The 25,150-nt window shown below is 41.2% G+C and overlaps 1 protein-coding gene across 3 annotated transcripts in view; it reads left to right on the top strand.

Annotated features, from left to right (window-relative positions):
• The window catches only part of LOC149807723 (cytochrome P450 10-like), a 100,233-nt gene extending 75,351 nt beyond the window's left edge, over window positions 1–24,882 (top strand). For all 3 annotated transcript variants that reach the window (XM_089969821.1, XM_089969803.1, XM_089969811.1), the window contains 6 exons: window positions 15,953–16,105; window positions 16,924–17,087; window positions 18,063–18,141; window positions 19,488–19,647; window positions 20,929–20,972; window positions 22,359–24,882. In XM_089969821.1, the coding sequence (XP_089825947.1) occupies window positions 15,953–16,105; window positions 16,924–17,087; window positions 18,063–18,141; window positions 19,488–19,647; window positions 20,929–20,972; window positions 22,359–22,475 (717 nt within the window). In that variant the 3' untranslated portion in view covers window positions 22,476–24,882. The remainder of the gene's footprint in view (window positions 1–15,952; window positions 16,106–16,923; window positions 17,088–18,062; window positions 18,142–19,487; window positions 19,648–20,928; window positions 20,973–22,358) is intronic.
• The last annotated feature ends 268 nt before the right edge of the window (window positions 24,883–25,150 follow it).

The raw sequence follows: 25,150 nt of genomic DNA, 5'->3' as shown, positions 1-25,150 counted from the left end.
TCTCATCGCCGCTTATAGAATCTCCTCCCTTATCTAGAACTTTGACTTTCAAGTACAAGTAACTGCTGTTCAGATCGATGTAATCTTCCGGCTGTCCTTTGATTTCAAACTCGATGGGAGCGGAATCGGTCAATGAGGAGACGGGATGAAATTCCACCCACTGGGATTCTTGCATGGTCATCATGGTGGGGGGCATTGCAAACAGATCCAGTTCCGTCTTGGAACAAGAGCAAGACTCTCGGTGCATCATTTTTTTTTCTCTTTCTCAATAATCGAAAACGTCTAAGTCTCGAACGGTTCTTCTTTTCTTGGCCCTTCTCGCTTGAAGTCTGGTGAAAGGGTGTTTTCATCGTCGTCTCTTTCTGCCTTGTCCTTGCTGAATGCCAGACTCGGTAGCGTGCAGGGCATTTATAGGTGTGTCTCGTCGGCCCAAAATGTCTTTGCCCGTTTGCAGCAAGACATTTTTGCCTGCCCTCATGAAGGCTTCTTTAGGGTTTTGTTTGTCGATGATGACATTTTGGAGAAATTCTTTGCCTTGCGTCAGTGCCGCATCTTTCAAGGCGTGCAATCCGCGTGTCACCATCGGTTTCAACACTGGGGCCACCGAACGAAAGGCCGATTTTAACATATCTCCTAAACCGTGTCCTCGCTGTCGAGCCACCCCTCGGTACACTGGATACATGACTTACTTACGAGTCGTGAGAGAACCGTTTTCGAAAATGGAGTTTCACCGTGACTTTTCCTTTGGTGAATGGAATATTTTGTCCCAGATCTCCTTTTATAGCAATGTTGACCGTGTCCAAATAAGACTTGCTGACAGGTAAATAGTGAGGATGGACAAATTCGCGGTGGATGTGGTAAGTGTTTCCACCTTCCTCGTCAGTGACCGTGGCAGAATTTACTTTGAAAGGAATGACACGTAGTAAAGGTACGGAGGTGTGTCCCACCACGTTGGACTCCACCACATCGGAGTACACGAAGATCAAATTCAGTCCTTGGTTCAGTTCTACCGGGAACTTAAAATACCTTGCAAAATGCATGTCGTTGTCAATCTCTGCCCTTTTAATCTTTTTGGTGTCCTTATCCATGACCAAATTGAGGTCTCCACCCAAAATGTCATACAATTCAGGGCAAAATTTAATACGTATACTTCTTTCCTCACTTTCAAATTTGATGAGTAGAAGGTGAGACAGTTTGTGGTACTCGATGGTGACACGTTTTTTTGCTGTGGTCAGAACTTTGTCAAAGGTTGCATAGAATTTGTCAGCGATGGCTTCCACCAGATGTTGACCACTAAAATAATGGCCTGAATTAATTTTAAAGCGATAAACGAAAAGAGGAGGAGAAGAGTCACTGCTGCGGGGTAATAGGTCCTTTGCAAGATGTGAGTTATGTTGAGGACTGCTCGTCATCTTTTGCTGCAGTGCTGGGTCCAGAATTTCGACGTCAAAAGTGTTTTGACCATCAATGATGTTTTGAATTTGTGTTGGGTGAATCATTTCTACCAAAGCCACTTCCCAATGGGCTTCGTGATCTAAGGGGATGGCCTAAGGTAATTTGGCCGTGTAACAGCACAACGTGTTGTGGGGAAACACCTCCATGGAACTGTCACTGGGCAAAGTTAAGTAAAATTGGTTTTGGTGACTCATAATTCCAGAGTTCTGTGGCTGTCCGAGGGGATATTACTGGACGTCAGAGACGTGTCTCCGCCCAAAATGGGGTTCTGGTTGTGGTTGGACTGGTGACTGCCACTGGCACTGGACACAACGTTCCCGTTCGAGGAGAATTTCAGGGAGGGATTGGGAAGCAGGTAACCGATGCAACTGCTCAATAAAATGGTCCACAATTGTTTGTCTCCTTGTTGCAAACTCAAATTGGCGATGGCTGCCCCGATGACACAATACACCACGAAGATTTGGCAGAAAAAGACGATTTGCGTTTTAGGCACACGTTCTCCACACCACACCCACAAGGGTTGTTTTTGTAAATCTTGCACAGAAGAACTAGGTGAAGAAGGAGTGGTCGACGTAGCTGCGTCTGCTGTGTGAAAGGGCATGATGGTCACTTCTTCTTTTTATAGTCGATGACTTGCGAAGCGTCGATCCAAGAATCGAAACTGGGTGGATATCCTTTCCAACGTACTTTGACTTCTTTGACACGTCGTTTGCCCACTTTACGGGTTCTGCGTTCGAGAATGCTTTCGATGTCGTACACGTCGTCTTCTTTTTTGGTGACACGTTGTAACTCGGGCAAATAAAACGTTCCTTTGAGTACTTCTCCGTTCATGTCTTCCAATTTATAGACGGCAGGATGACGGCCATGCACTCGTCCAGTGACGCGAAACAATTCGGTCGTCCAGTTAGGTAAGTAACCTTTGTCGAAAGTGCGTTTGGTTTTGCCAATGCGCACCCAATCTCCTACGGTCAACTCTCCACTTTTCTTGGGGACAGCCCTCGTCGGGGACGTGCCAAACAGACGTTCAAACACCAACACTTCGTTCTCGGGAGTCACGTCTTGCGGGGCACGTCCGATGCTTCGATGGTAAGATTGGTTGTACGCTTGCACCAGGTGCGGTAAGATGTCGATGTACTTCAGAGTGTGGTGATGCGTAAAATATTTCCACATGCGTTCTTTCAAAGTGCGTTGAAAACGTTCCACGATGCTGGTTTTGGTTTCGGGATTCTCGGTGGTAAAAAAATGAATGTCACGTTTCTTTAATTCTTTTTGGAAAGCTTGGTTCAGAAATTCGGTGCCTTTGTCCGTTTGCCATCGAAGAGGGTGACGACCGCTTTGTTTCAACACCCGTTGCAGGGCTCGCACTAACTCGCTGCTCGATTTGGAAGTCAAGGGCACGACCCAGGCAAATTTGGAAAAGACGTCGATGACACAAAACAAATATTTGTAGCCGCGATTGTAGCTGGCCAAATGAGAGACATCGGCTAAATCGGCTTGCCATTGATGATCGATGCCTTCCACTCGGGTGCGACTTCTGGAAAACTTGCGTCGAATGGGTTTGTGTAAAGTGTAGGTAGCTTGTTCTTGTAACCATCGTTGCACTTGAGGTAAACGGAGACTTTTCAGTCGAGTTTTGGCAGCACGATACAATTTTTGAACTCCTGCGTAACCTGCATGATGGGAGGGATCGTAGTAAATGCTGGCTAAGACTTTTTCCATTTTTTTTGTGTTGATTGGTGTGTTAATAAGGCACCCACTCTTGGAAGAGGCTACTCTTTTTCTCTTGGGGTATTTTTTTGGATTGCAAGGCTTTGCGTGTGCGACCGGCAAAAGGTGTTGAAGAGGAGGAGGATGTCTGAGCGGGGGATATCGGTTCTTGTTTCACTTCTGTCTTCACTTCTGTCTTCACTTTCTTTTTCTCTTGTGAGGAAGAAGGGGTGGCCATCATCTTTTTAATCCATCCAATTCTGGAGGTAGGTGGTGTTGTTAACTTGCGTACTTTTTCGGGTGGAGTTTGAAACCCTTCTTCTTCTCCTTTTTCTGTCTTGGTCACTGGTAGTGGTGGTACTGGTACTGGTACTGGTGATGGTGCTGTACTTTTCATCAAGGTCTTAAAATCTTTCAGAGTGGGTAAAGCTGTTTCGTCTAAAGCTTTCTGGTGAAAGAGTTGCAGTCGTTGCAAGAGTTGACCGTACTTTTGCGATTTTTCTGTTTCGGACAAATCTTGGCGATCCATCAAGGATTGCAATTCGTGTTGTAACTGGGACATCTCGCTCAAATTGGGATTGGGAGGTAAATGCGGGGTGCGTTGTTCTTGCCACCGATGGTATTCCATCCATCGTTTGTAAGGCACTAAAGCTAGTTTTCGTCCTTCCATGGGGTTGTCAGGGGTGAATTCTGAGATCTTGGGACTTCCGAGGGCCTTTTTATCTTGCTCCCACCAGTCCTCCCAACATGGTTCCCAAGACTCCTTTCAGTATGGGGCCTAACAAGAGAGGCAAAATGCCTCCACGTTGGACCAACATCTTCTTTTTTTGACGAATGGGAATTTTCTTTTGAACCATTTTCCGAAGAACGTGACGATGTTTGCCTAAGCATTGTTTCTGGTGTTTGGACAAAGGGATCGTGCCTTTCAAAACGTTCAAACAACATTCGCACACGGTATCGATGACCTCTTTGGAGGCCGTTTGAATGAGTTTTTTTCGTAGGGGTGGAGAAGCTTTGGACAGGACAGATAACATGTCCCCATGTTTGGCTAAACGTGGTGGTAGTCCTTTCCTTTTCTTTCCTTGGGGTTTTCTGGAGGGTGACATCTTTGCTTGTGGGTTCCGGGACATTCACCAAACAGACACTAACGTCGATGACTTAACACACACCCTTTTATCTTTTTTTTGGGACTATCGCTTTGTCAAAAAGGTGACAATGTTTTTCCCAAAATCGCCAAGGAATCCTCCCCTTTGTTGACGCCTCTTTTTCTTGGAACGACTGTGTCTTTTCTTAGGGTAACGTCGATGCTTGGCTAAGCGCTTTGTCGGATGACGCGTCTGCCTTTGTCTCTTTCTTTTGTGGCTTCTTGGAGGTGACATCTTTTACAAGTTCACTGATACCCCGACTTGGTCACAGGTCTTTTTATACTGGAACGCGTCGCCACTGATTGTCTTTACGTCGTATCAACTTCATGACAGGCATGACACGTCGTGCAGGGGTACGTAACGGACTAAATCGAGCCAGTTCTTGCTTGGACAAATCCAGTAAACTTTGTAACATACCCGATCTTTCATGGACTTTGATTTTGGGAGAAGGTACTTTGTGAGCAGCAGCCACTGCCGCTAAATTGGAGGGTCCTGCCACTAAGGAAGTTCTTTTGGGAGTCATCAACGGAGAAGTTCTTGGTGTAATCAACGTCTCCAAGTACTCTTCAGTTCCTGGTGACATCAACGGAGAAGTGGACAAACGTGAGGTTGCCGGAGACGCAGTCACCGCTGTGGCAGATCGTGGTTTGCGAGTGTAAGGTTGCGTCCTGGCCGAAGTGCCTCTCTTGCGACTAGTTTTCTTCTGTGGACTTTTCTTTTTCTGGGGACTTTTTTTCTGTTTCTTTTTCTGGGGGCTTCTTTTCTTTCTCCGGGGTGGTGTCTGGTAAGAGGAGGGTCCTGCCACTGGAGAAGTTCTCCTCTTTGGGGACTTGGTCTTTTTCTTTTTCTTCTTGGGGCTTCGTTGGACTTTTTTCTTGGGGAGAAGTTTGGGGGCATTAGGATCCCATCTTAAGAGTGAGCGAATGATGACCCCTCCTAGAGTACCGCTCCCTCCAGGTTTCAAAATGATTTGTTTTTTGGTTTGAGTGTCGATGCGGGGATCGGCCAGTTGGACCAAAGCGACTTTGTTTCGATCGAAAAAGCGTTTGGTTTGATGAGGAATCTGAATGATTCCTTGCAGTAGTTGACGTGCCGTCACCGTGAACCATCGTAAGACTTCTTTGAGACTAGCTTCTAAGACACGAGCTCGTGTTTGTGGATCTTTTTCTCGACTGATGCCATACAAGGCACGAATCAATTTGACGGAAGATGCGACTGAAGGGACGTCATGTTCACACTGTGAGTGAGACAGACGAAAAAGGGTCTGAGGTTTTTATAGATTTTTTTCATGTGGAGTGAAATGAAGTCGAGGACGGAGACGTGTACAGGACAGGCCCTCCGTCTTGGCACCAGTGGTGAAACAAGTGGGTACGAAATCGCAAATCCTCGGGAGTCGTAGGTTTCAAATCGACGAGTAAATAAGCGTGTGGCGTTTGAGTGGCATCGTCGTACGCCTGAGTCAGCCAAGGCGTTCCTAACTGTTTGGCTAAGACTTGCACTTGCGATTTATCTCGAGGGCTTTTAAACAAGACCACGTAATGCGCATTGAGACTGATGGTGCGATGGGCTTTACTTTGTTGAAACAAATTTTGGGTGATGTAAACGACACTGGCATTACGGTGATGCCCTTTGTGCGTGAACCACAATTTCATTTCTTCTTCGTCTTCTCCTAACATGTCGTCGAAAATGACCAAATGGGTTTGACGGGAGTCAGAGACGATGCCGTCGTCTTCTTTAGGAATGCCTTCCACAAACACGATGGAATCGCCTTGACTTTCTCGCAAGAGGCTGTACGCCGATTGCCACTCTTTGTAACACCACACGATCCGTTGAGGTGGCCGATCGATCAAATGACGTTTATGTTCGACCAAACGTTTGACGAATTCGGTTTTGCCAGAACCGCTAGGTCCAGCAATGAGCATGCTAAAGGGATGGCGAAGATACAAAGCCTCCCAACTGGCACGATCTAAGTGTTCGTCGATGACTTTGACAGTGGAGGAAGAGGGAGCAGAGACAGTAGAGGTAGCCATGGTGTGAGAAATGTCACTTGTGACACGAAAACAAACAAGACAAGAGTTTATATACTTTTTCAGAACACGTTTATTCAATGTTTTTTTCAAACATGAATACGAAAGACAAAAATACATAAAAGCCAAAGGCTTAAGTACAAGGATAAAAGGCACATGATAACTATGAACGTGGAATAAACACAAGTGTCTGTACAACAACCACATGTTTTGGGTAATGTTCTAACCAGTTCTATAGTAGGGGGTAAAGTCACACAAGTGTCCTCCCGAAAGGGTCTTTCAGGCCTGTCCACGACAGTCCTGTCCTGGGTGACGGGTTCTTCTGGCACCGTCACTAACACGGGTTGAAAAGTAACTTTTTTCCTTGAACAACTCTCGTGCATACTGGGCCACTTCTTGGGTCCAAGCCTCAAAACCCCATTCTTTCCAGGCACGGACATCTGTCCAATGAGGATGTAAGTCACAAGCTACACACACATCGTCATACACGTCTTGGGTAGCTAAAAGTTGACGAATCTTTTTTTCCTGTTGAGGTCGAGAAGTATCCAGATGAAACCGCAAGGCTTTGAGCAAAAGGAGTTTTTCGTGACCATTTAAGGCCATGGAGGTATGGTAAGTACTGATCGTAAAGAGTCCACAAAGAATCGGCTGGTAAACGAAATCCCAGAAAACAAGTCACTAAGACACACACCACTTGTCGTCCCAAATTGAATGGATACAGTTCTTGTAATAATTGATGGTAATGATCCACGGTTTGAATATGGTCATTGAGTACCTTCCACGGAATCTGTTGGATTACATACGACATAAGTCGTGGCATAGCAGCCTGTTTTTATAGTCTCTTTGTTTAGGAAGCAATACACGTACTTTCTAGCCAGTGATGTTGGTTCTCGAGTTGGGAATGTAAATCTTGCATACTGTAACCTGAACTTCAGATTTCGATTAGAAGTTTCCTCTTCCGCTAAGTAGATTCCACGGAAAATATGTTGGTAATCCTTTACCTCGTCTTCCTCAATGCGTTGCTCTAGGTGAATCTCGAAATAACCAAAATGATCAACACGCGGATCATCGGGGGCCTGGAAGTATTGAACAAGGTCTGACCACTGAAACAATTTCTGACGAATCAGTTCTCTTATACCATTCAGATACCAGTGCTTAAAGATCCGGTGACGTAACGGATGCAATTGTTCTTTACGTTTGACTTGTATTTTGACCAGCTCTCGGTAGATCCTTTCTCTCAACTCCTCAGGCAAGCCCAAAATGTTCTCTTGTAAAGTATCCATAAGTATATACACTGTTTTTGGAATCGTTGGGTGGTGACCAATAGCCTCGTTTAACTTTGTGCCTAATGTAATATCCACTCATAATCAGTCTTCTTGTACTTTGGAACATAGCATAATTTAAAAACGGACGAATCACTTTGAGTTTGCGTTTCACTTGTATTTTGATCAGTTCTCGGTAAATGTGTTCTCTCAACTCCACAGGCAAAGCACGAATGTTCTCTAGCAAAGTATCCATGAATAGGTCATACTAAATCCTCTTTGGTCTGACACAAGAAATGTACTCTTTGCACAAACATGGTTTTACTTCAGTGTCGAATTTAAATCGTTGAGTCACTAATCTACACATTACAATTCGTTCAGAAGTTTCCTCTTTCACTAAGTTGACATTGTGTTCAAGATGTTGGTAATTCGATAACTCTTCCTCTGGAATTCGATGCAGTACGTTTACAATGATGTAGGTAGAATCGTCCATACCAAACCAATCCTTTTTAAAACTAGAGGATCGTTGATCAATGTCTGTCCGATGAAACACTTTCAATTGAATCAATCCTTGTATAGCCTTCAGGTACCAGTGGTTCAAACACCGGTGACGTAACGGATGCAATTGTTCTTTACGTTTCACTTGTATTTTGACCAGCTCTCGGTAAATGCGTTCTCTCAACTCCACAGGCAAAGTACGAATGTTCTCTTGTAAAGTATCCATGAACAGATTATTATGGTAAGAAGTTACTTCAATGTCTCGGTCCCACTAAAGGTAAGTAATGACAATTCGGTGACCATCGAGCATGTTCTACGTAGGCCGAATCTTGCGGTTCCCAGTGGTGAAGTGACACACCGCAACTGAAGCACTTGACTTTATCTCCTTCGCCCAAGTAGAAAAATCCGGCTCTGGCTAATTCTTCGGGGGTCGGTCCTCCCAGATACTTTGGCCATTTTCCTTTGAACGATTGAAGACGATTTTCAAAGTCGCAGTATTCCGACAAACGCACAGGGAACGAATATTCGTCTTTCACAGGTTCGTTTCGATGAGGGTTGAGTGACATGGGTAGGAGTTTGCTCAGGGCTGGATGACATCCGTAGGGGGGTAGACGTGAAGGTGAACATTCCCCTTTAAAACGAAACCCAGTAAAATGTCCAAGAGGACGAGCGGCATCACTTTCGCATCCCACAGGTTTGACACGCACAGCATCACTTTCCATGATAGGGGTAGGGACACTAAAGTTCCCATGATGCTTTACGGCATCGCTCAGGTCACAACGTACAGCATCGGTCCCATCGCAAGGCTCACAATCGCACTCGTCTGCAAACTCCGTTACGCAATTACAATGGTAACCACATGGACAATCGCAGTTTTCTTCCGGACATTTTCCGTCGCAATGCATGGGTCTTATCCATCCAGTATTAGTCACACTAGAGGAAGATACAACTTTTTTACAATCCCCAAACTGGAACGATGTCTCTTTCAAAGTATTCATCTTGTTCGCTCGGTCTTGGTAGTCACAATGAACTATCGATCTTGACCATAGCCCCCTTTTTATACTAGTTTCAATGCAGTCTCCAGCTTGTACATCTTTCCTTTTTTACGTTTTTATGTCTTGTTCTGGAAGGTACCGTCTCTAAGGTACCGTCAACATTGTACCGTAGTGTGATGGGTGGAAAGGCCATAGAAAGGTAAGGGCAGTGCGGAGACCATCGAGTATGTTCCAGAATAGCTGAATCTTTATAGATACATAGATCCATTCGTAACTTCAGTCCGCAAGCAAAACACTGTACCTCGTATCCCAATCCTGACTCAGGTTCCAAGTAGACAAATCCTGTTCTAGCTAAAACATGCGAAGAAGGTAATCCTTCCCTATCCGTAGGCCATTTCTGAAACGTGTCCAATCGACGGGCACAATCACAATAGTCAGGTAAGAAGACTGAAAAATGGTAGGGTTTGAACTTGGAGTTCTCATCGGGTTTCTCACTCGATTCTTGCTGTGGCGAAGTCATCTTTCTGGTGGGGTAACTATCCTCTTACAACCAATGTTTTATACCAACATGTCCATACGGCAAAGTAAAGTGATTGGGCAGTCGCACTCGCTTCTGGTACACGATTTGATAGACTTTTTCCAAGGGTCGACTGACGATGTGGTGAGTGGGTAAACGTACAATCTTGTTCGGTTGATAGGTGATCACTTTAAAGTTTCCATCCTCTCCCGATTGCAAGGCTTCTTTCAATACCCCAAAGTTGACCACTCGACTGGTACGATGATTCAGAGTCAGTCCTTTCACTTTGCACGTCGTGTGCACTTCTCCTTGTTTGTCACGGTATTCGTAGCCGTAATTTTTGGGACCACCACTGACGAAACTTAGAATCTTGTCGTTGGGATGCTCGTCTGTCCAGGCTCCTAAACGGTCTCCTTCGATGTCAAGGTGATGTTGAATCGGGTGATGGATGTAAATGCAACTGTCCGTGTCAAAGTACAGGACGCATTCTTCTAACAGTTCTAAAGCTTCGTACAATTTTAAGCGAGCATGGGCTGTCACGTAAGCCGCAATGATGACATTTCCAAAAGGGTCGTCTTGTACAAAGTCCAGATCTTCTTCGTAACTGACCAAGATCAAATCCTCTCGAACGACGTCCACGTGTTTCATGTATTTGGTTTTGTCGTGAATCATCTGGAAGTAGCGGGAAGGTTCTGTCAAATATTCCGTCTTGGGTAAACACGGTCGTTGTGCCATTTTACCCCACAAGCAATTTAACATCACTTTGGCAAACGATCGCCTGCCTTCGTTTTTCTCGATGTGGTCTAAAGAGATGCCTTCTTGTTCGTAGTATTTCTCTTTGAATTTTATTTGGTCTTCGGGAGTGTGACACCAGGAAGGATAGCCGCTGGCTTCTTGCTTCAGTTTCAAAAAGGCATCCACGTAGTCGGCGAAAATGCCTTTCTGACTGGGATCACCCTTGCGGTATTGTTGTGTCTTGGGAAAGTGGCAAATTTCGTACACTTCTATCAGTTGGTATCCCATGTCCAGAGCTTTGAACAATTCTACGCTGACCCAGGTTCCCGTCAAGGCACGTTCTTCCTGGGTGTGCTGACAAGGTTGGTCTTGGTTGCACGTTTCGGCACAAGTACGGCACAAGGGAAACATCAGTTTGCCTTGACAATGGTGAGGTAAGACGGGATGGTATAGGTTCGTGGGAGGCAAAACTTTACACTTGATCAAGCCTTCGTATTGTCGAATGTTTTTCAGGTCGATGTGTTCCGTTAACAATTGCGGGTGCCCTACAGGAAAGCGACAATATTTGCACACGTAGGGATACAGCGAACACACGTCCAAGTATTTGATTTCTTCTCCTTTCTCTTCGTCGGCTTGGTACAGCAAACAGGTGGCATTGGTCCTTCCTCCGTACAAACTATCCCTCGGGTTCAACGGGTCCATGAACTGGTAACTTTCCACGAGGCGTTTAAACTCGGAATCGATTTTCAAACGGTGATCGTACTCGTGTTCCCACATTTCCACCACTTGGTATCCTTGCTGTTCTAACTTCAAGCGTCGCTGACAAGTGTCCTGGTACAGGTCTTCCATGGTCCGTTGTAAAAACTGATTTTTAGTGTCACGGTCAGGATAGCAGACGGGACATCCGTGAAATAAGCAGCCGTTAAACTCGTACACGATCTTGGGGTTTTCTAAGTCCCAGCCATCGACCGAATACGTTCCGATGGTCTTTTCGCCTCCTCCGTTGCGGGCATGCTGAATCCACTTGTCTTCCTTGTCGCACAAGTAATGTAACCAACGTAGGGCTTTGACCGAGTATTGACGTTTGACATAGTGGGTCGTTTGAGGACTGATGACAGCCACGGTCTTTTCAGGCATGAATCGTTGTCGATACACTAAGGAACACGCTTTGGCAATGGTGCAAGCTTCTTTCAAAGGATCGACCCCTCCGTGTTCCATGAACAGTTCTCGAAATTTTCCACAGCAACGCCGTAAAATGTCCACGTCGGAACGACAATACTTTAGCATTTCTTCCTGAAAGTCGAAGGGGTCAGAGGCGTGAGCCTGGTACCAAGCGTAGAAAGCTTCTCGTTGTTCGGTACGCATGTTGTCAGGGTCGTAATAGTGAGCCTCTGGTAAATGGGGTAGAACAGCATGTTGGTTGGCTTCCGTATTGAAAAAGTGTGGAAAGTACCCTTTAGCCATTTCTGTCATTCCAAACGTTTTAGGCATTCGACTCAAAGGCATGGCCAAGTAACTCATCGAATCTTTAAACTGTACTTGTCCCACTTGCATGAAAATGATTTTGGCTCCGTTCAAAGTCACTTTAGGACGCTCGGTGCCTTGTTCCGTATAGTATCTGAGAAGAAACTGTCCATCGTATCCGGAGAAATTGTGAGCCATCACTGTGGCATGACGATGACAATCTCCGTAACGTTCGATGTCCTCTTGGCTCCACGTCTTGTCGACGGGGTCTAAGACCCATTGGGCAAAATCGGCTAACGTGTTCGGTCCTCGAAAGATTTTTTCACGCCCTCCGGGAATCTTGCTGCAGTGAGGGCAATGACTGAAGATAGGTTCTTGAATGCACTTCTCGCACGCTCGATGAGCCACGCAGAAATTAGGAATGTGAATGCCAGTCTCTTGCATGCATTCGAAATCGAAAAAGATGAAATTGCCTTTTTTATTCTTGTGACCGTCCTCTTTCTCTGGTGGGGGTTGGTACTTTTGCACGTAACATTGGTGTTCCAAGTCCACGATGTGGTGACAAATGTGACATTTTTTCTTTCCTGAACATATGTGTGCCTTGGTATTATTGGTACGTATGACTTGTTCACACGTAGGGCACAATCTCAGGAGTTGACAAGCACATTTCTTCTGTGAACCTTGCGTTTTCAGATGACAAACGTGCGCAGACAAGTGGAACAAGGCACTGGTTCTTCGCTCAGACAGGGTGAAGAGGCCAAACATCCTGGGCATTTCGATCCACAATGTTTGTGTTGCTCTCGATTATTATAACCACGGTCACATTTCTCACAATAATAAACATATCCCAGGAATCCAGTGATACTGGTAATGGTATCGAAATGGTCATCGTGATGATAAAGGTGAATGTATTTTCCGTCCTTAAAGTCTTGGCCTCGAAACAACAGAGGTCCGCGCACTTCTTGAGGGTGCACTTTCAAGGTGTAGCGTGGAGCTAGGACATCTTGCAATTTTTGCATTTCAGGAATGCCACAGGGTGTGTCTTTGGACAGGCCAGCTTGTTGCAACAGGAGTTCTGCTTCGTTTCGTTGTTTGGCTCGATCGGATTGTTGAATAGTTTTCCAGGTTCTTTTCCATTCTACCGTGTCGTTCTTGTTGGCATAGGTTCGTCCCACCACGATGGCACGGGCTAAACACATCTGGTCTTGAGGGTTGTGAATTTGGACGAGGCTCTTTTTGGTACTGCGAAGTTCGTTCACCAATAACACCTTATTGCGTTGTCCAGTCCCTTGAGGAAGAGAGACGTGAGCCATTTTCAGTGTGGCTTTACCATCGGTGATGTCAAACTGGTCATTAGATTGTTGTACGTGTTGAATCTTGTCCATGATTTTGGAAGGGGTTAGTTCTGCGGGTCTGCTAAACTCGATCCAAACAGGGGATTTCAAACCGTCGTGATCTATGGATAGTGTCAAGCGATCGTCTTCTTTGGGTTGACATTGTCGCTTGAGTGAAGTGAGCAAAGAATCCCACATCTCGGTGATGAACCCTTCTGCTTTCTCCAATGGTACGTCGGCCTTGAAATCTTTAAACTTCACCGTGTAGGTGTAAGCCGTGGTTCTAAATTTTCTAGAGGAGCGCTTTTCCGTCTCTCGAATGGAATAGTATTTTTCAGGGTTGAGTAAGGGTGACGAACTTGGTTTAGAGGTTTCAAATTCTGGTTCACTCATGTCCTCTTCAAAATCACTGGCATGAATTTGTGCCAAGATTTCAGCCCTGGTACGAGGCGATAGATCACGTTTCTGCCTCTTACTTTCTTTTTCTTTCCTCTCAAATGAATGGGATCGTTTCATCTTGAGTGAAAAACGTCAAATGACTCAAGTTCAAACACCATAGACTAATTTATAGTCATGGCAGACCAGCGTATATAAAAGGGTGTGTGTCTTGTTCTTTCACTATTCATTTCACTCTCAAGCCGAGCACAACGATGGAAGAGACTAACCAAATCGAACGTTTCGTCAGAGCTTTGCGAGGGGTCATTAGAAAATTCTCTTCAGACCAGCCTACGGACTACTCTCCTTCCTTTCGAGATAAAAGTCAGGATACTTGCTATATCTGTCAGAAGAAAGGGCATTGGTCTTCAGAATGTCCAGACCGTCAAAAAAGAAAAAAAACAGGGGATAAAAAAGACAAAAGTCAAGATACCTGTTATTATTGTAAAGAAAAAGGACATTGGTCTCCAGATTGCCCAAAAAAGAAACAAGAGGAGTCAGAAGAAAAGAAGGATTCTTCAGAAGAAGAGAGGGATTCTTCGGAAGAAGAGAGGGATTCTTCAGAGGAGGAAGAGGAAGAAAAAAGACAATTCTATTTACAAGAGGCAAAGAAACAGGAGAAGAAAAGAAGAAGGGAAGAAAATGAGGAAAAGACGGTGAAGAAATTCAAAAAACAGAGAGACTAAACAAGGAAAAAGAAGAAGTCAATGAACTTTTATTAAAGTGTTGTGTTGTGAATTGTGAATTGGATTGTAAAAAATGGATAAAAGAATAAATGAATGATATAAGGTAAGAGTCTTTGAGTTATGATTTTAAAATAAGAACGTACACTCACGCACTCATACACAGACACGTACCATAAGGGTAAAATGGGTGGGGTTTATTTTTGAGTTATTGGCAAATTGAAATTGTATATCTTTTCGAGAAATGTGGCTGGCCCTGAAAAGGGCCTTTTTTATTTCGGTGCAGGGGTGAGTTTAACCAATCAACTTTAACTGCCTTATGCCTTTGCCACGGCCAAGGCCTACTTCTGAACTGCGTAATGTTGATGATTGGGTTGAAATCACTAAGGGTGGTACGGTAGGCTTAGTCACAGGGTTGACGTGTTTAGGACGGGAAGGTCGTATTCTCTTTGGTCGTGATAAAGAAGTCTGATACATTTGTTTCAGACTTCTTAACTCCGCTAAAATGTCCAACAGTACCGTGACCGTTTGATTTTCACCCTCTTGTTTCTTTGCTGCTACTTCTTCTTGCTGTTGCTGCTGTTGTTTTTTTCTTACCTCTTCTTCTTGCTGCTGTTGCTGTAGGAGAAAAACTTGTTCGGCTTCCTTTTGTCGTTGCATAAATTTCTCCAATTCTTCTTTCTGTCTCTGTCTAAAATTCTCCACTTGCGGTAATGAAGAAGGTAACACAGGTTCCGGAACAAATTCTTGCGAGGAGAGAAAATCCACAAAATCCCAATTCACCTCTTCTGAAAGTAAGTCCGGGTTCCCTTGGGCGGTCTCCCCTGCTGGTGCACCCCATTGGATCGTTTTCTGAGTTTCCGTCATGTTGAATCACTGTCGCATAGATTGACTGTACACAAGCGCTAGCGAATCTATATTGACTACGTGACGTCACAGACTGCTCTCTTCGGATTGGATGCGGGCTGACTGAATTCTGCAACGCGTGTTCGGATTGGTGAATGAACTCAATCCGTTTCAATCCTTTCTGTCCCTATAAATAAGCGCAGTTCACTGCATTGATTCACCTATTCTCGGAGCCTCAACATGTGGACCGACGTTGAATCTTCAACCCTTGTGTCAACAATGATGTTCAGGACGGACATGCTCATGTATGTCCGATCCAAGTGGACCGTTGTCCACAGGACCAGCAGCAGCCTGTGGATAAGAAGAGTCTATATAGAGAGACAAGGTTGCCTCAAGAGGACTCTGATGTATGGCCCTGCTGTAAGACGAAGTTTGAGGACAAGAAGATGTCGCAAATGCCCTTTATGTTAAGGGCATATTAACATAAACCAAAGGCCCTTTTCAGGGCCAGCCATATATCTCGAAAAGAGATAGCCTTTGAATTACCTACCCCTTTTTTTAAAATTTAAATTTAAATTTAAATTTAAAAAATTTTTTTTTAAAAAAAAAATCCCATGTTCAATTTCCCTTGACGCTAATCAGACCCAAGATTTTTCCTCCATGTTAATTTCCCTTGACGTTAATCCGACCCACGATTTTTCTCCATGTTAAATTTCCCTTGACGCTAAAGTGACCCAAGGGTGTTTTTAATGCTAATTCCCATTGACGCTAATCCTACCCCCTTTACTACTGTCCGCTAACTTAGCGAATGGGACAGATCCGTATTATTAACCTGTATTTTCTCTGCAGAAAGTGAAGGAGCTCCAGAGCGCTGATAGCTCACGTGCCAAAGCCGAGGATGATGAGGTTCCTTTCCTAACTTATCTTCTATCACAACCATCTCTGACCCCGGAACAAGCTCTCTCTACTGCTGTCGATTTCTTCGCGGCTGCCACGGAAACGGTAAGTCGCTATGTTGTGACATATTGTTCATGTTTCATATTACATCTTTGTTAAATTTATTGCACAAAAAAAAAAAACAATTTAAAACGCGTTATTCACTGCATAGATGTCTTTAAGCTGGAGGAAACCGTAGAATCTGACAAAAATAATCACCGATCTTGCATAGGCAACTGCGTACACATACAGGTGATGTGCTCACTAATTGAATCTGCGACCACACATGCTCAGAGTGAGTGCATTGTCCATGCTTCAAATTTCTTGACAAGAAGGTAATTGTGCCAACAATAAAAGAAAGGGATAGTGGAGTTTAAGAATCCAATTCAAAGATGCCTTTAGGTCTACTTTTTTTAAGGTAGCTTTTCATCACACTTATCTTCTGTTAGATACAAAAAATGGCAATGATAACTGACATCACACGTTCTTTTTCAAAAAGAAAGAGAAGAAAGAAGAAGGAACAAGAAAGGAATTAATGACACTGTAATATAACGATATGATGGGGGATTTTAATGCAATTTACAGTAAACGTTAATGAACCTCAGTTTACGAACCGTATTCGTAGAACGAACATTATGAAGTACTAAACTATGGGATAATGAGGTTGAATTGTTTCTTTCCAATGAAGTGCATAGTTTTTATCAATAGCGTGAATAATATGACCAAGATTTAATCTGAAATTATCCTTGCTCTACATGTTACTTGCTGTGCAGTAGAATACCCTTAAACACGCACACACACACACGTAAGCACTTCCTGTAATAGTAGAGCATGCGTTCTTACAATATCCGTTACCTTATGGATTGCTTGCTGTTTTTTCGCAGATTTCAAACGCTATATTATGGACTTTGTACTGTCTGGCAAAGAACCCGGAGGTACAAGAGACGCTATACAACGAGACCCTTGCTTGCATCAATAATGAGCAGATAAACGCTGACAACATTTCCAAATTATCTTACGTCAAGGCTGTTCTCAAGGAATCTCTAAGGTAAGAACGTAGCAACAGCAGTGCTAATTTTGGTACCATTAACCATGCAGGTACATAAGTACCAAGGGTTATCGATGTATTGTTGTTACTGTTATTATTTCTCATACGCTTATTTAAACTCGATTGTTTAATAAAGCTTAGGAAAACAAAACATCTCCAACGTTTGGGACTAAACACGTGACGTTTTGCCTTCACAGCAGCACTATCGCGCCCACCATAAAATACATTAAACTGTTGGTGATCATACATATCTAGGTATGATATATGTACTGTTAACGTTGAAGCCAGTACGGAAGAACCGTGCATTTTGATACTTATTGTTCATAGACAGGCGAGTATAAGAAAATGGATTTTCTTTTCGACATATGTTATGCGATCGTCAATATTGAACATATAAAGTTTGCTGTTTTCTTTATCTTACATTTTGATAATGACTTTTTCAAAGTTTCAGTTAATTTTGTGCGATTAATTCTTTTTGAAAGACAAAACATTTATGTAGGAAGATCTTTAACTATAACGGGAGGTTTAAACATCGAGGGGGGGAATTAGATTATTCTTTCCATCATAGCAACAAGAAATGCAAGTGAATCCATATCTGATACAGCTATGTTATATATTTATGTGCTATTATTATGTTATGTATTGATATGCTGTAACTAAAAGCAATATCTAACTGAGCTAATAATGGCTTTAGTAGTGTCGGAAATAATGTCAGCATTAGCATTATTGACAACAATTGTAAAATTTAGCCGTTCGAATGAGCGAGCACCTAATAGCTACAGTCTTCAGCCGCAAACAAATAGGCTCCGTATTTTGCCCACTGAAATATGGATTTACAGAGCATCTGCACCAACTTGCGTTGAATTTGCCCTTAAATAACTGTCATATGTTATCCTCATTCCTGTTTACTTTCCATTATGTTGCCGCTCACATCGCGCCCTGGATTAATTCCTCTGTGGTTCATCATATTTTCAGAATGTACCCTATCGCGTGGACAACTAGCAGGATCACCCAACAAGATATGGAAGTTTGCGGTTACAACATTCCAGCTGGTGTAAGTTTCATACTAGCGTTGCATTTTTTGAAATATTGAATAAGTGTTTATTGGTTCCACATATTCAAATACGTGATTTTGTTTTGTTTTGGTGTTTTTGGGGCATATCAACACAAGTAGATTTTATAGTGCCGGTGCAATTTAAGCCTTTCCTGAGAATCAGGGATGGTAGTATTCGAACTCGTGACCTTTCAGCCTCAAGTCTGGCATGCTAACCAAGGAGCCACAGTGGCTTATGTCCCTACTAGTCCCCTTCTGACATTTTTCATTGATAATATAATTACGTTTCTATTGATGACAATTAAGTTTTCATTTAGGTGAAATAAATTTCGTCGCATCACTGACATTTTTTATATTATTGTAATTTACACATAAATTCAGCTATTGTTTAAATATGTATTGGATATGGCGATAAGCACTTCTTTCGCAACTGAGATAGTTATTATCATGCGACAGAAGGTACACGAAAATTCTCAAAATATCTTATGTCGTTGCAGTTCATAACCAATAGGACATTTGCTATTGGGTGTATACACGTATATTACAGTTTTTGCTGACCTGTCCTACCTCGTGCAAGATTTTTTGACATTTATTTTGGTTTGAGCGGCTAGAGTGCATCACCTATTTCAAGTGGAATTAATTAAGACTACGCAGTGGCGGCAACTGTTATCCTTATTGCAAGGACGAGAAGACTCATGGGCTTTGCGTTGAACCCTAATTGCATGAAATATAGAAAGACACAATTTAAACATATTTCGTCACCTTTATTAATTCCAAAGCATTGTTTACAACATGACTTCATACTCTGCTATTTCTAGCATTGCTTGCTCACGTGATCTAAACTCTCGCTGCTTACAATTTAGTTAACGTTATAGGTCCAAACCATCTCGTGAAGCAAGTAACCTATGATGGGAAAGAACCAGTGATATTTGGATTACATTTGATTAGGTAGGCGTGAGATTTGCTTATCGTGTGATCAAGTAATGTTACATTGCTGAGTAGATTCTGTAAGTGAATAAAGGACACCTACCTCATACATTGGCTTATTCAAATTTCCAGCTAAAATACAATTGTTCTGTTGAACAAAATCAATGTTCTGATTATTGATTTCAATTCGGTAGTGTTCAATACAAGGTTGCTTAATTCTGGAAGCGCACGTGTAAAGCGACTACCCCATGCCGCCGGGATAGGATTTCGACGGATTCCAACTTTTTGATAACAAAACTGGAACATTATTTATTGTACTTTCATCGTTTTGGCATACTTTTGAAGATTTCCTACCGAATTCAATTCACAAGTCAAACTTAAAAATAATATGTTGTTTAGTTTTCTTTTTACCCCCACAGACACACGTTCAAGCTAATTTGTACGGTATGTTCAGAAATGACAAACTGTTCCCGGAATCAGACAAATTTAAACCAGAGAGATGGCTTCGTGGAAACATGGATACCCAACTTAAAGCATTGTCTAACCTCGTTTGGGGGCATGGAGCCAGAATGTGTATAGGTAAGTAGCATGTTGTTGAAATGAAAGTCTCGGAAAGCAAGTCATATATATATAAAAGCACATCCATAAAAAGTGTATTTATCTGGCAGTCTTCGTGATAGCGTGCCATCAATGCTGCATCCTTGTTCGCGATGGCCTTCAACTGTTCAAAGCTGAGCTCGATTTTCGCATTGAACCGAGACGCGCTGCATCGACCAAGACTACAGTACGCAATAAGACCCATTTGACCGATTGCTCCCGGTTGCTTAGCGCCTACCGTCATAGATCGAATACAGTATGTCGCAGACTGCATTGGTCGAAAGTTATTATTTCAACTATCAACTTGATTGAATGGAACATTGGTACATGCAAAGTGGTATTAACCTCGTTTTATTGTACGTACTAATTTATGTGAACATATTCTTTTTCGTTTGGGCTTTTACCGCATAGCCATAAAAGCACGTTACTTAATGTTAAGGCAGTTGTTCCAAAGCAGTTGCCTAAAGGCACTACGGTAAATTACTCGTGCTGAACAATGGCAGGATTTCATTCCGCACCGTTTCGGTTCCTAGTCGGGCACGCTAACTACTGGACCACCATGGTTCTTTTCTTAACATAACCAAAATGGCGTATTTATTGTGTACATGGTTAATGTCACTTTCTAATTAGTAATTGTTCCTGGCAATCATTTTCTGGAAAACACTTAAAAGAGTCAGCCTGAATTTCAAAATGAATTCTCATGCAACCTTGGGACAGTTTGATTGACGGGAATTGTATTGTATTATCCATCGCAGATATTATAACATAAAAAAATAAAGGTCTATCGTTAGATGAAGACTGTATTGAACAGTGAAGATAACGTCAGATTGTGGCTGCCGGTAGAACCATGATCACGCCGAATTTGGGGTTGAATTGAGCGATTTAAAATAGTAAAGTCAGTGCTTTATATATATATATATATATATATATATATATATATATATATATATATATATATATATATATATATATATATATATATATATATTAGTTTTGTTATGCTATAATATTGACACTTGTCCAACTATATTTTAACCATTGCTTACAAATATTTCATAACACATGCTCATCGAAAATGTGCAAACGTAGTTCCTTTATAGTGTAAATGAAATAATAATTTCTATTTCTTTGCGTTACACGAAGCGGTTTTAACTAATCTAAATACAAGTCACAGAAGTGTAGTCAAAAATTTTAATTGTAAAGAAATCAGTTGTCTCCTTCACAAGTATATATGATGTATTTGTCAACATTTATATTTTACAGGAAGAAGATTCGCTGAACAAGAGATGAACATTCTTCTCACAAAGGTATATATAAGTTAATTTCTTAGTCTATATAATTTAAAAGCTTACAATTCATAACTTAATTAAATAACATAGTATATGTAATGTTGGATGACGGTTATATATATATATATATATATATATATATATATATATATATATATATATATATATATATATATATATATATATATATAGTTTAAAGGTGACATTCCTCATAAGGATAATATTAATTACCTGTAGCACATACAAATTTTAAAAGTATTGTCAGTTTTGTTTACAACGTACGTGATCAAATATTTCACTTTTATCTTCAAATTTTTTCTTTTATGTTCTTTTACTCGTGAATTGTATATACTGTTCATGAATGTTGTGTAAAACTGAAACAGCTTAAACTGAATTTTTGGCGTTACCATACAAAGGTTCGTTTATTGCCGCGAGTTCTCTCTTATATTTACCTGAATTTCCTGACAGGTGTGTCCCAATGCACAAAGAATGTATTCATGAATATTGTGTTTTAGTGTTAACTTACATTAAATTGTTCTAAACATTCACAAAAATAGAAAAACCGGAAGTTTCTCTGTTAAATCAAAGTCAATAACAACAACAAGAAAGAAGACAAAAGCCAACAACAAAAAAGAAGACAAAAGCCAACAACAAGAAAGAAGACAAAAGCCAACAACAAGAAAGAAGACAAAAGCCAAAAACAAAAAGGCAGCAAACAATTCTTTTACAAAATGAGCAGGGAAGAAAGCCAGCAACATATAGCACAGTTAAAAGACTTGTGCGCTGATATTGTTTCTTTTTCCGAGTATTCAAAGATTCGCTTGTACCAATTTTTTCTTAATTTATCTTTTCGCCGCAAGTTCTGCTTAAGTTGTATTTGCCTTTTTTCTTCCTTTTATTGTTTCCGACAGATTTCTAATAGTGTGCAAAACACTGCGTGGATATAAGGAATTCCTTAGGCTTCACCATTTTAATCTGAAGTTCTTCACAAAGTAAACAAATATGCATGAAAGGAGCGAGCGAACGGTCTCTCTTTCATTAATGTAAATTTTAATGGACGAAGGATTTGCACTTTTGGATATACAGACTCACACATCTATTGTTGTTGAACCTTAGAGTTTTACAATCCTGAAGAGATTGATATGATTGATTTAGTAATAATGATGGATTCATTTCATATTCTCAAGCTCCTTGTATAGGTCATACTGATCGAAAGCGCGCAAGGTGGATTGTCTCTACCTCAAAAAAGAAGAATAACACGTTCGTATCTATTTATAAAAATGGTCATGCTTTAAATATGTGATAGATATATTTTAAGTTTATAGCTATGTATTAAACAATATTAAACTTTGGCAGATTTTAAACGAAAACCAACGTTCTAACTATCTCTTTTTGTGATTTCAGATCGTACAGAAGTTCAAACTTGAGTACCACCACGAGGATATTGAACCAACTTTAAGCACAGTTATGACCCCTGACAGGCCCCTTGTGCTTAAGTTCGTCCCCAGAACCAACGCTTGAAATTGAGAGTAGAAAGACGTCGAACATTTACAGAACCTTCCCAAGATGAAGCTTTATCCCATCCGCTGTCACAGTTTATGACCGCTCCGGTGGCCTAGTGGTTAGAGCGTCCGCCTCGGATGCGGGAGGTCGTGGGTTCGATCCCCGGCCGAGTCATACCAAAGACTTAAAAAATGGTACTAACAGCTGCCTCGCTTGGCGTTCAGCATTAAGAGGTTAGTGTTAGGACTGGTCGGCCTGGTGTCAGGATAATGTGACTGGGTGGGACATCATGCTACATGTCTGCGGCATGATGCCCCAGTGCTAGACATCACTATAAACTGCCACATTGCAGACATCGTAGCGATATGACTGAAAAATTGTTAAAGCTACGTTAAAAATCAATATCACATCATATCACATCACACATCACGTCACAGTTTATGCACATCAAAAAAATTATTTTAACATCATTTCAACACTCGTCAAGATATGATCTTCCGAACAATTGACCAGCTACTTGAGTGTAAATTATACACTCCAGTAATTAGAACAGAGTTATCGAAATTTATAACCAACGTAGATAAAATATGACATCGAGTAAAAATATTCATTGCACATATTTTATTTATAACATCCGAAATCTGATTTTATTTAACAGATGATGTACACTTAATGATATTTTTATAAAATTACGTAATACAGTGCGAGAGTAACGTCTGAGCTCATAGTCTGTTGAGAAAGAAGTAGCCAATATGATGCTGTTTAAAGCATCAAGGCCCCTTTCCGAAAATCAACGAAAAGCTCAGTTTAAAGGGCAAATCGAACGAGCAAAATGCCAGCCATTTACAGTAATTGATCAATAGCTACTTTAGCGATTCGGTCAATGTAATATCTATATTTTTAAAGAATAAAGCAACTACCTGATCTTTAGCTGGTAAATACCTAAAATTACTCATATTCTGAACTGTATTTTGGCTATTACGCAAAAGAGAATGCACACGGGTTACTGTGAAACCTACGAGTTGAGAAGTCCCGTTTGCGAGCATCGTTATTTCTATCGCTCCAAATGAAAATTAAGTATTAGAAAAAGAGACTACGTCTTATTTCTCTTTTTTGGAAAATGTCTCTCTTCCGTACATTTTTTCAGATTAATACAAACACGGTTCGAAAGTTCAGAGTTACTGCTTTCTGGTGCATCCTGGATAACAGAGATGAATTGAAACATACGAAGACATCAGTGACACGTTAAATTCAATATTCAACAATGCTGCTCAAGCATTTTTATATAAGAATTGGTGATTATTTATCCATTTCGACTAGTTCGTGAATTTGTTCATTTTTAACTATCCTTTATGACAGTTGCTTATTTTAGTTACCGATGTACAGCTGAATTATTTTCTTTTATCACAAGATGAATCTACATTCACAGTTTGAAGAACAATGTCTTGTGTTTTATAACGTTAAACATATCATAGCATTTTTCTTTACGAATGATAAGTTATTATTATCTTTATTTGGCATTTAATCTTTTTCAGAATTTTATGTTTCGTCTTCTAATATTATTGTTGCAACTAGCACCATATCAGCTTTGCTCATTATTTGTATTTTCAGCAGCTAGACACGTCCTACATCATCCACAACACACACACACACACACACAGACAGTGTGTAACCGATTGATCTTTGCAGGAAAATCTAAATAGTAATAAAATTATTAAAAATCGATCAAACTGTTCCCATGTACAGCTTCGCAGTTAATCAAAGGGAAATTTCGAAAACATGTTCAATAGTAAGTATGTCCTATTCCAGCTACACCCATTAAAAAAGTGATTTCGAAAACAAGTTCAATAGTATGTCCTACTCCAGCTACACCCATGAAAAAAGCAAAAAAAGAAAAAATGCAAGCAGTCACATTGAAGAGAAAAGGAAAAAGTACATAGACTATCGTTCTCTTAGAATGCATAAAATTATTAAAACCGATTTGCCAGATCTTGTGGAATTCATTATAATTTGCTTGTCTGGTATCTCGCCATCCTTACTACATTCGCAATGTATTGCATAAAGACAAGGAACAAGAATAATGCTACACATGAATTGACCCAATGGATCTTTCTTAAGGTAGGCAGACTTATTTAGCACATCTTGTTCAATAGGATTGTAAACTGAAGGTGCATTGGCGCTTCCGTCAAAACAAAATTTGATCGGATCAAGAGCTTACTCTAAAATGGTATATTCTTAAGTCTGGAGTCTATTTCTTACTCGAAATGTTGAGTAAGGGAAGGACCTGAACTTTGGTCAAGGCAAGAATCCATGAAAGTAAGCACACATTTGGTGATTCCATATTGATTGTACTTCCATTACAGAATTATGTTCCTATTCTTTCGCTCGCAAAGATGATACAAAATAAAATACAAATTAAAATATTTGAATGGCTTCTGTTATGTATAAGGTACTTCTGTTCCAAACGTGAATGATGCGAACCGGTTTTCTCAAGATCTATACACTCTGTCACATTTTAGTTTAATACCCTTTTATCCATGAAAAATTCTTCTTAATATGTGAGAAGTTCCTTGATAGAATGTTTTAAATTATAATTAGTGCGAATCCCATAAAAATAAGAAAAATAATGATCGTGATCCAGTGATACATTGTATCAGAAGAAGTACGATTCATCTTGCTTCCATGTCCCTTTA

This window comes from Sinohyriopsis cumingii, chromosome 1 (genome assembly GCF_028554795.1).
Source record: "Sinohyriopsis cumingii isolate HCF-2022 chromosome 1, ASM2855479v2, whole genome shotgun sequence".
In the NCBI taxonomy this organism is placed as follows: Eukaryota; Metazoa; Mollusca; class Bivalvia; order Unionida; family Unionidae; genus Sinohyriopsis; species Sinohyriopsis cumingii.
This window is presented reverse-complemented; position numbering and strand designations above follow the sequence as displayed.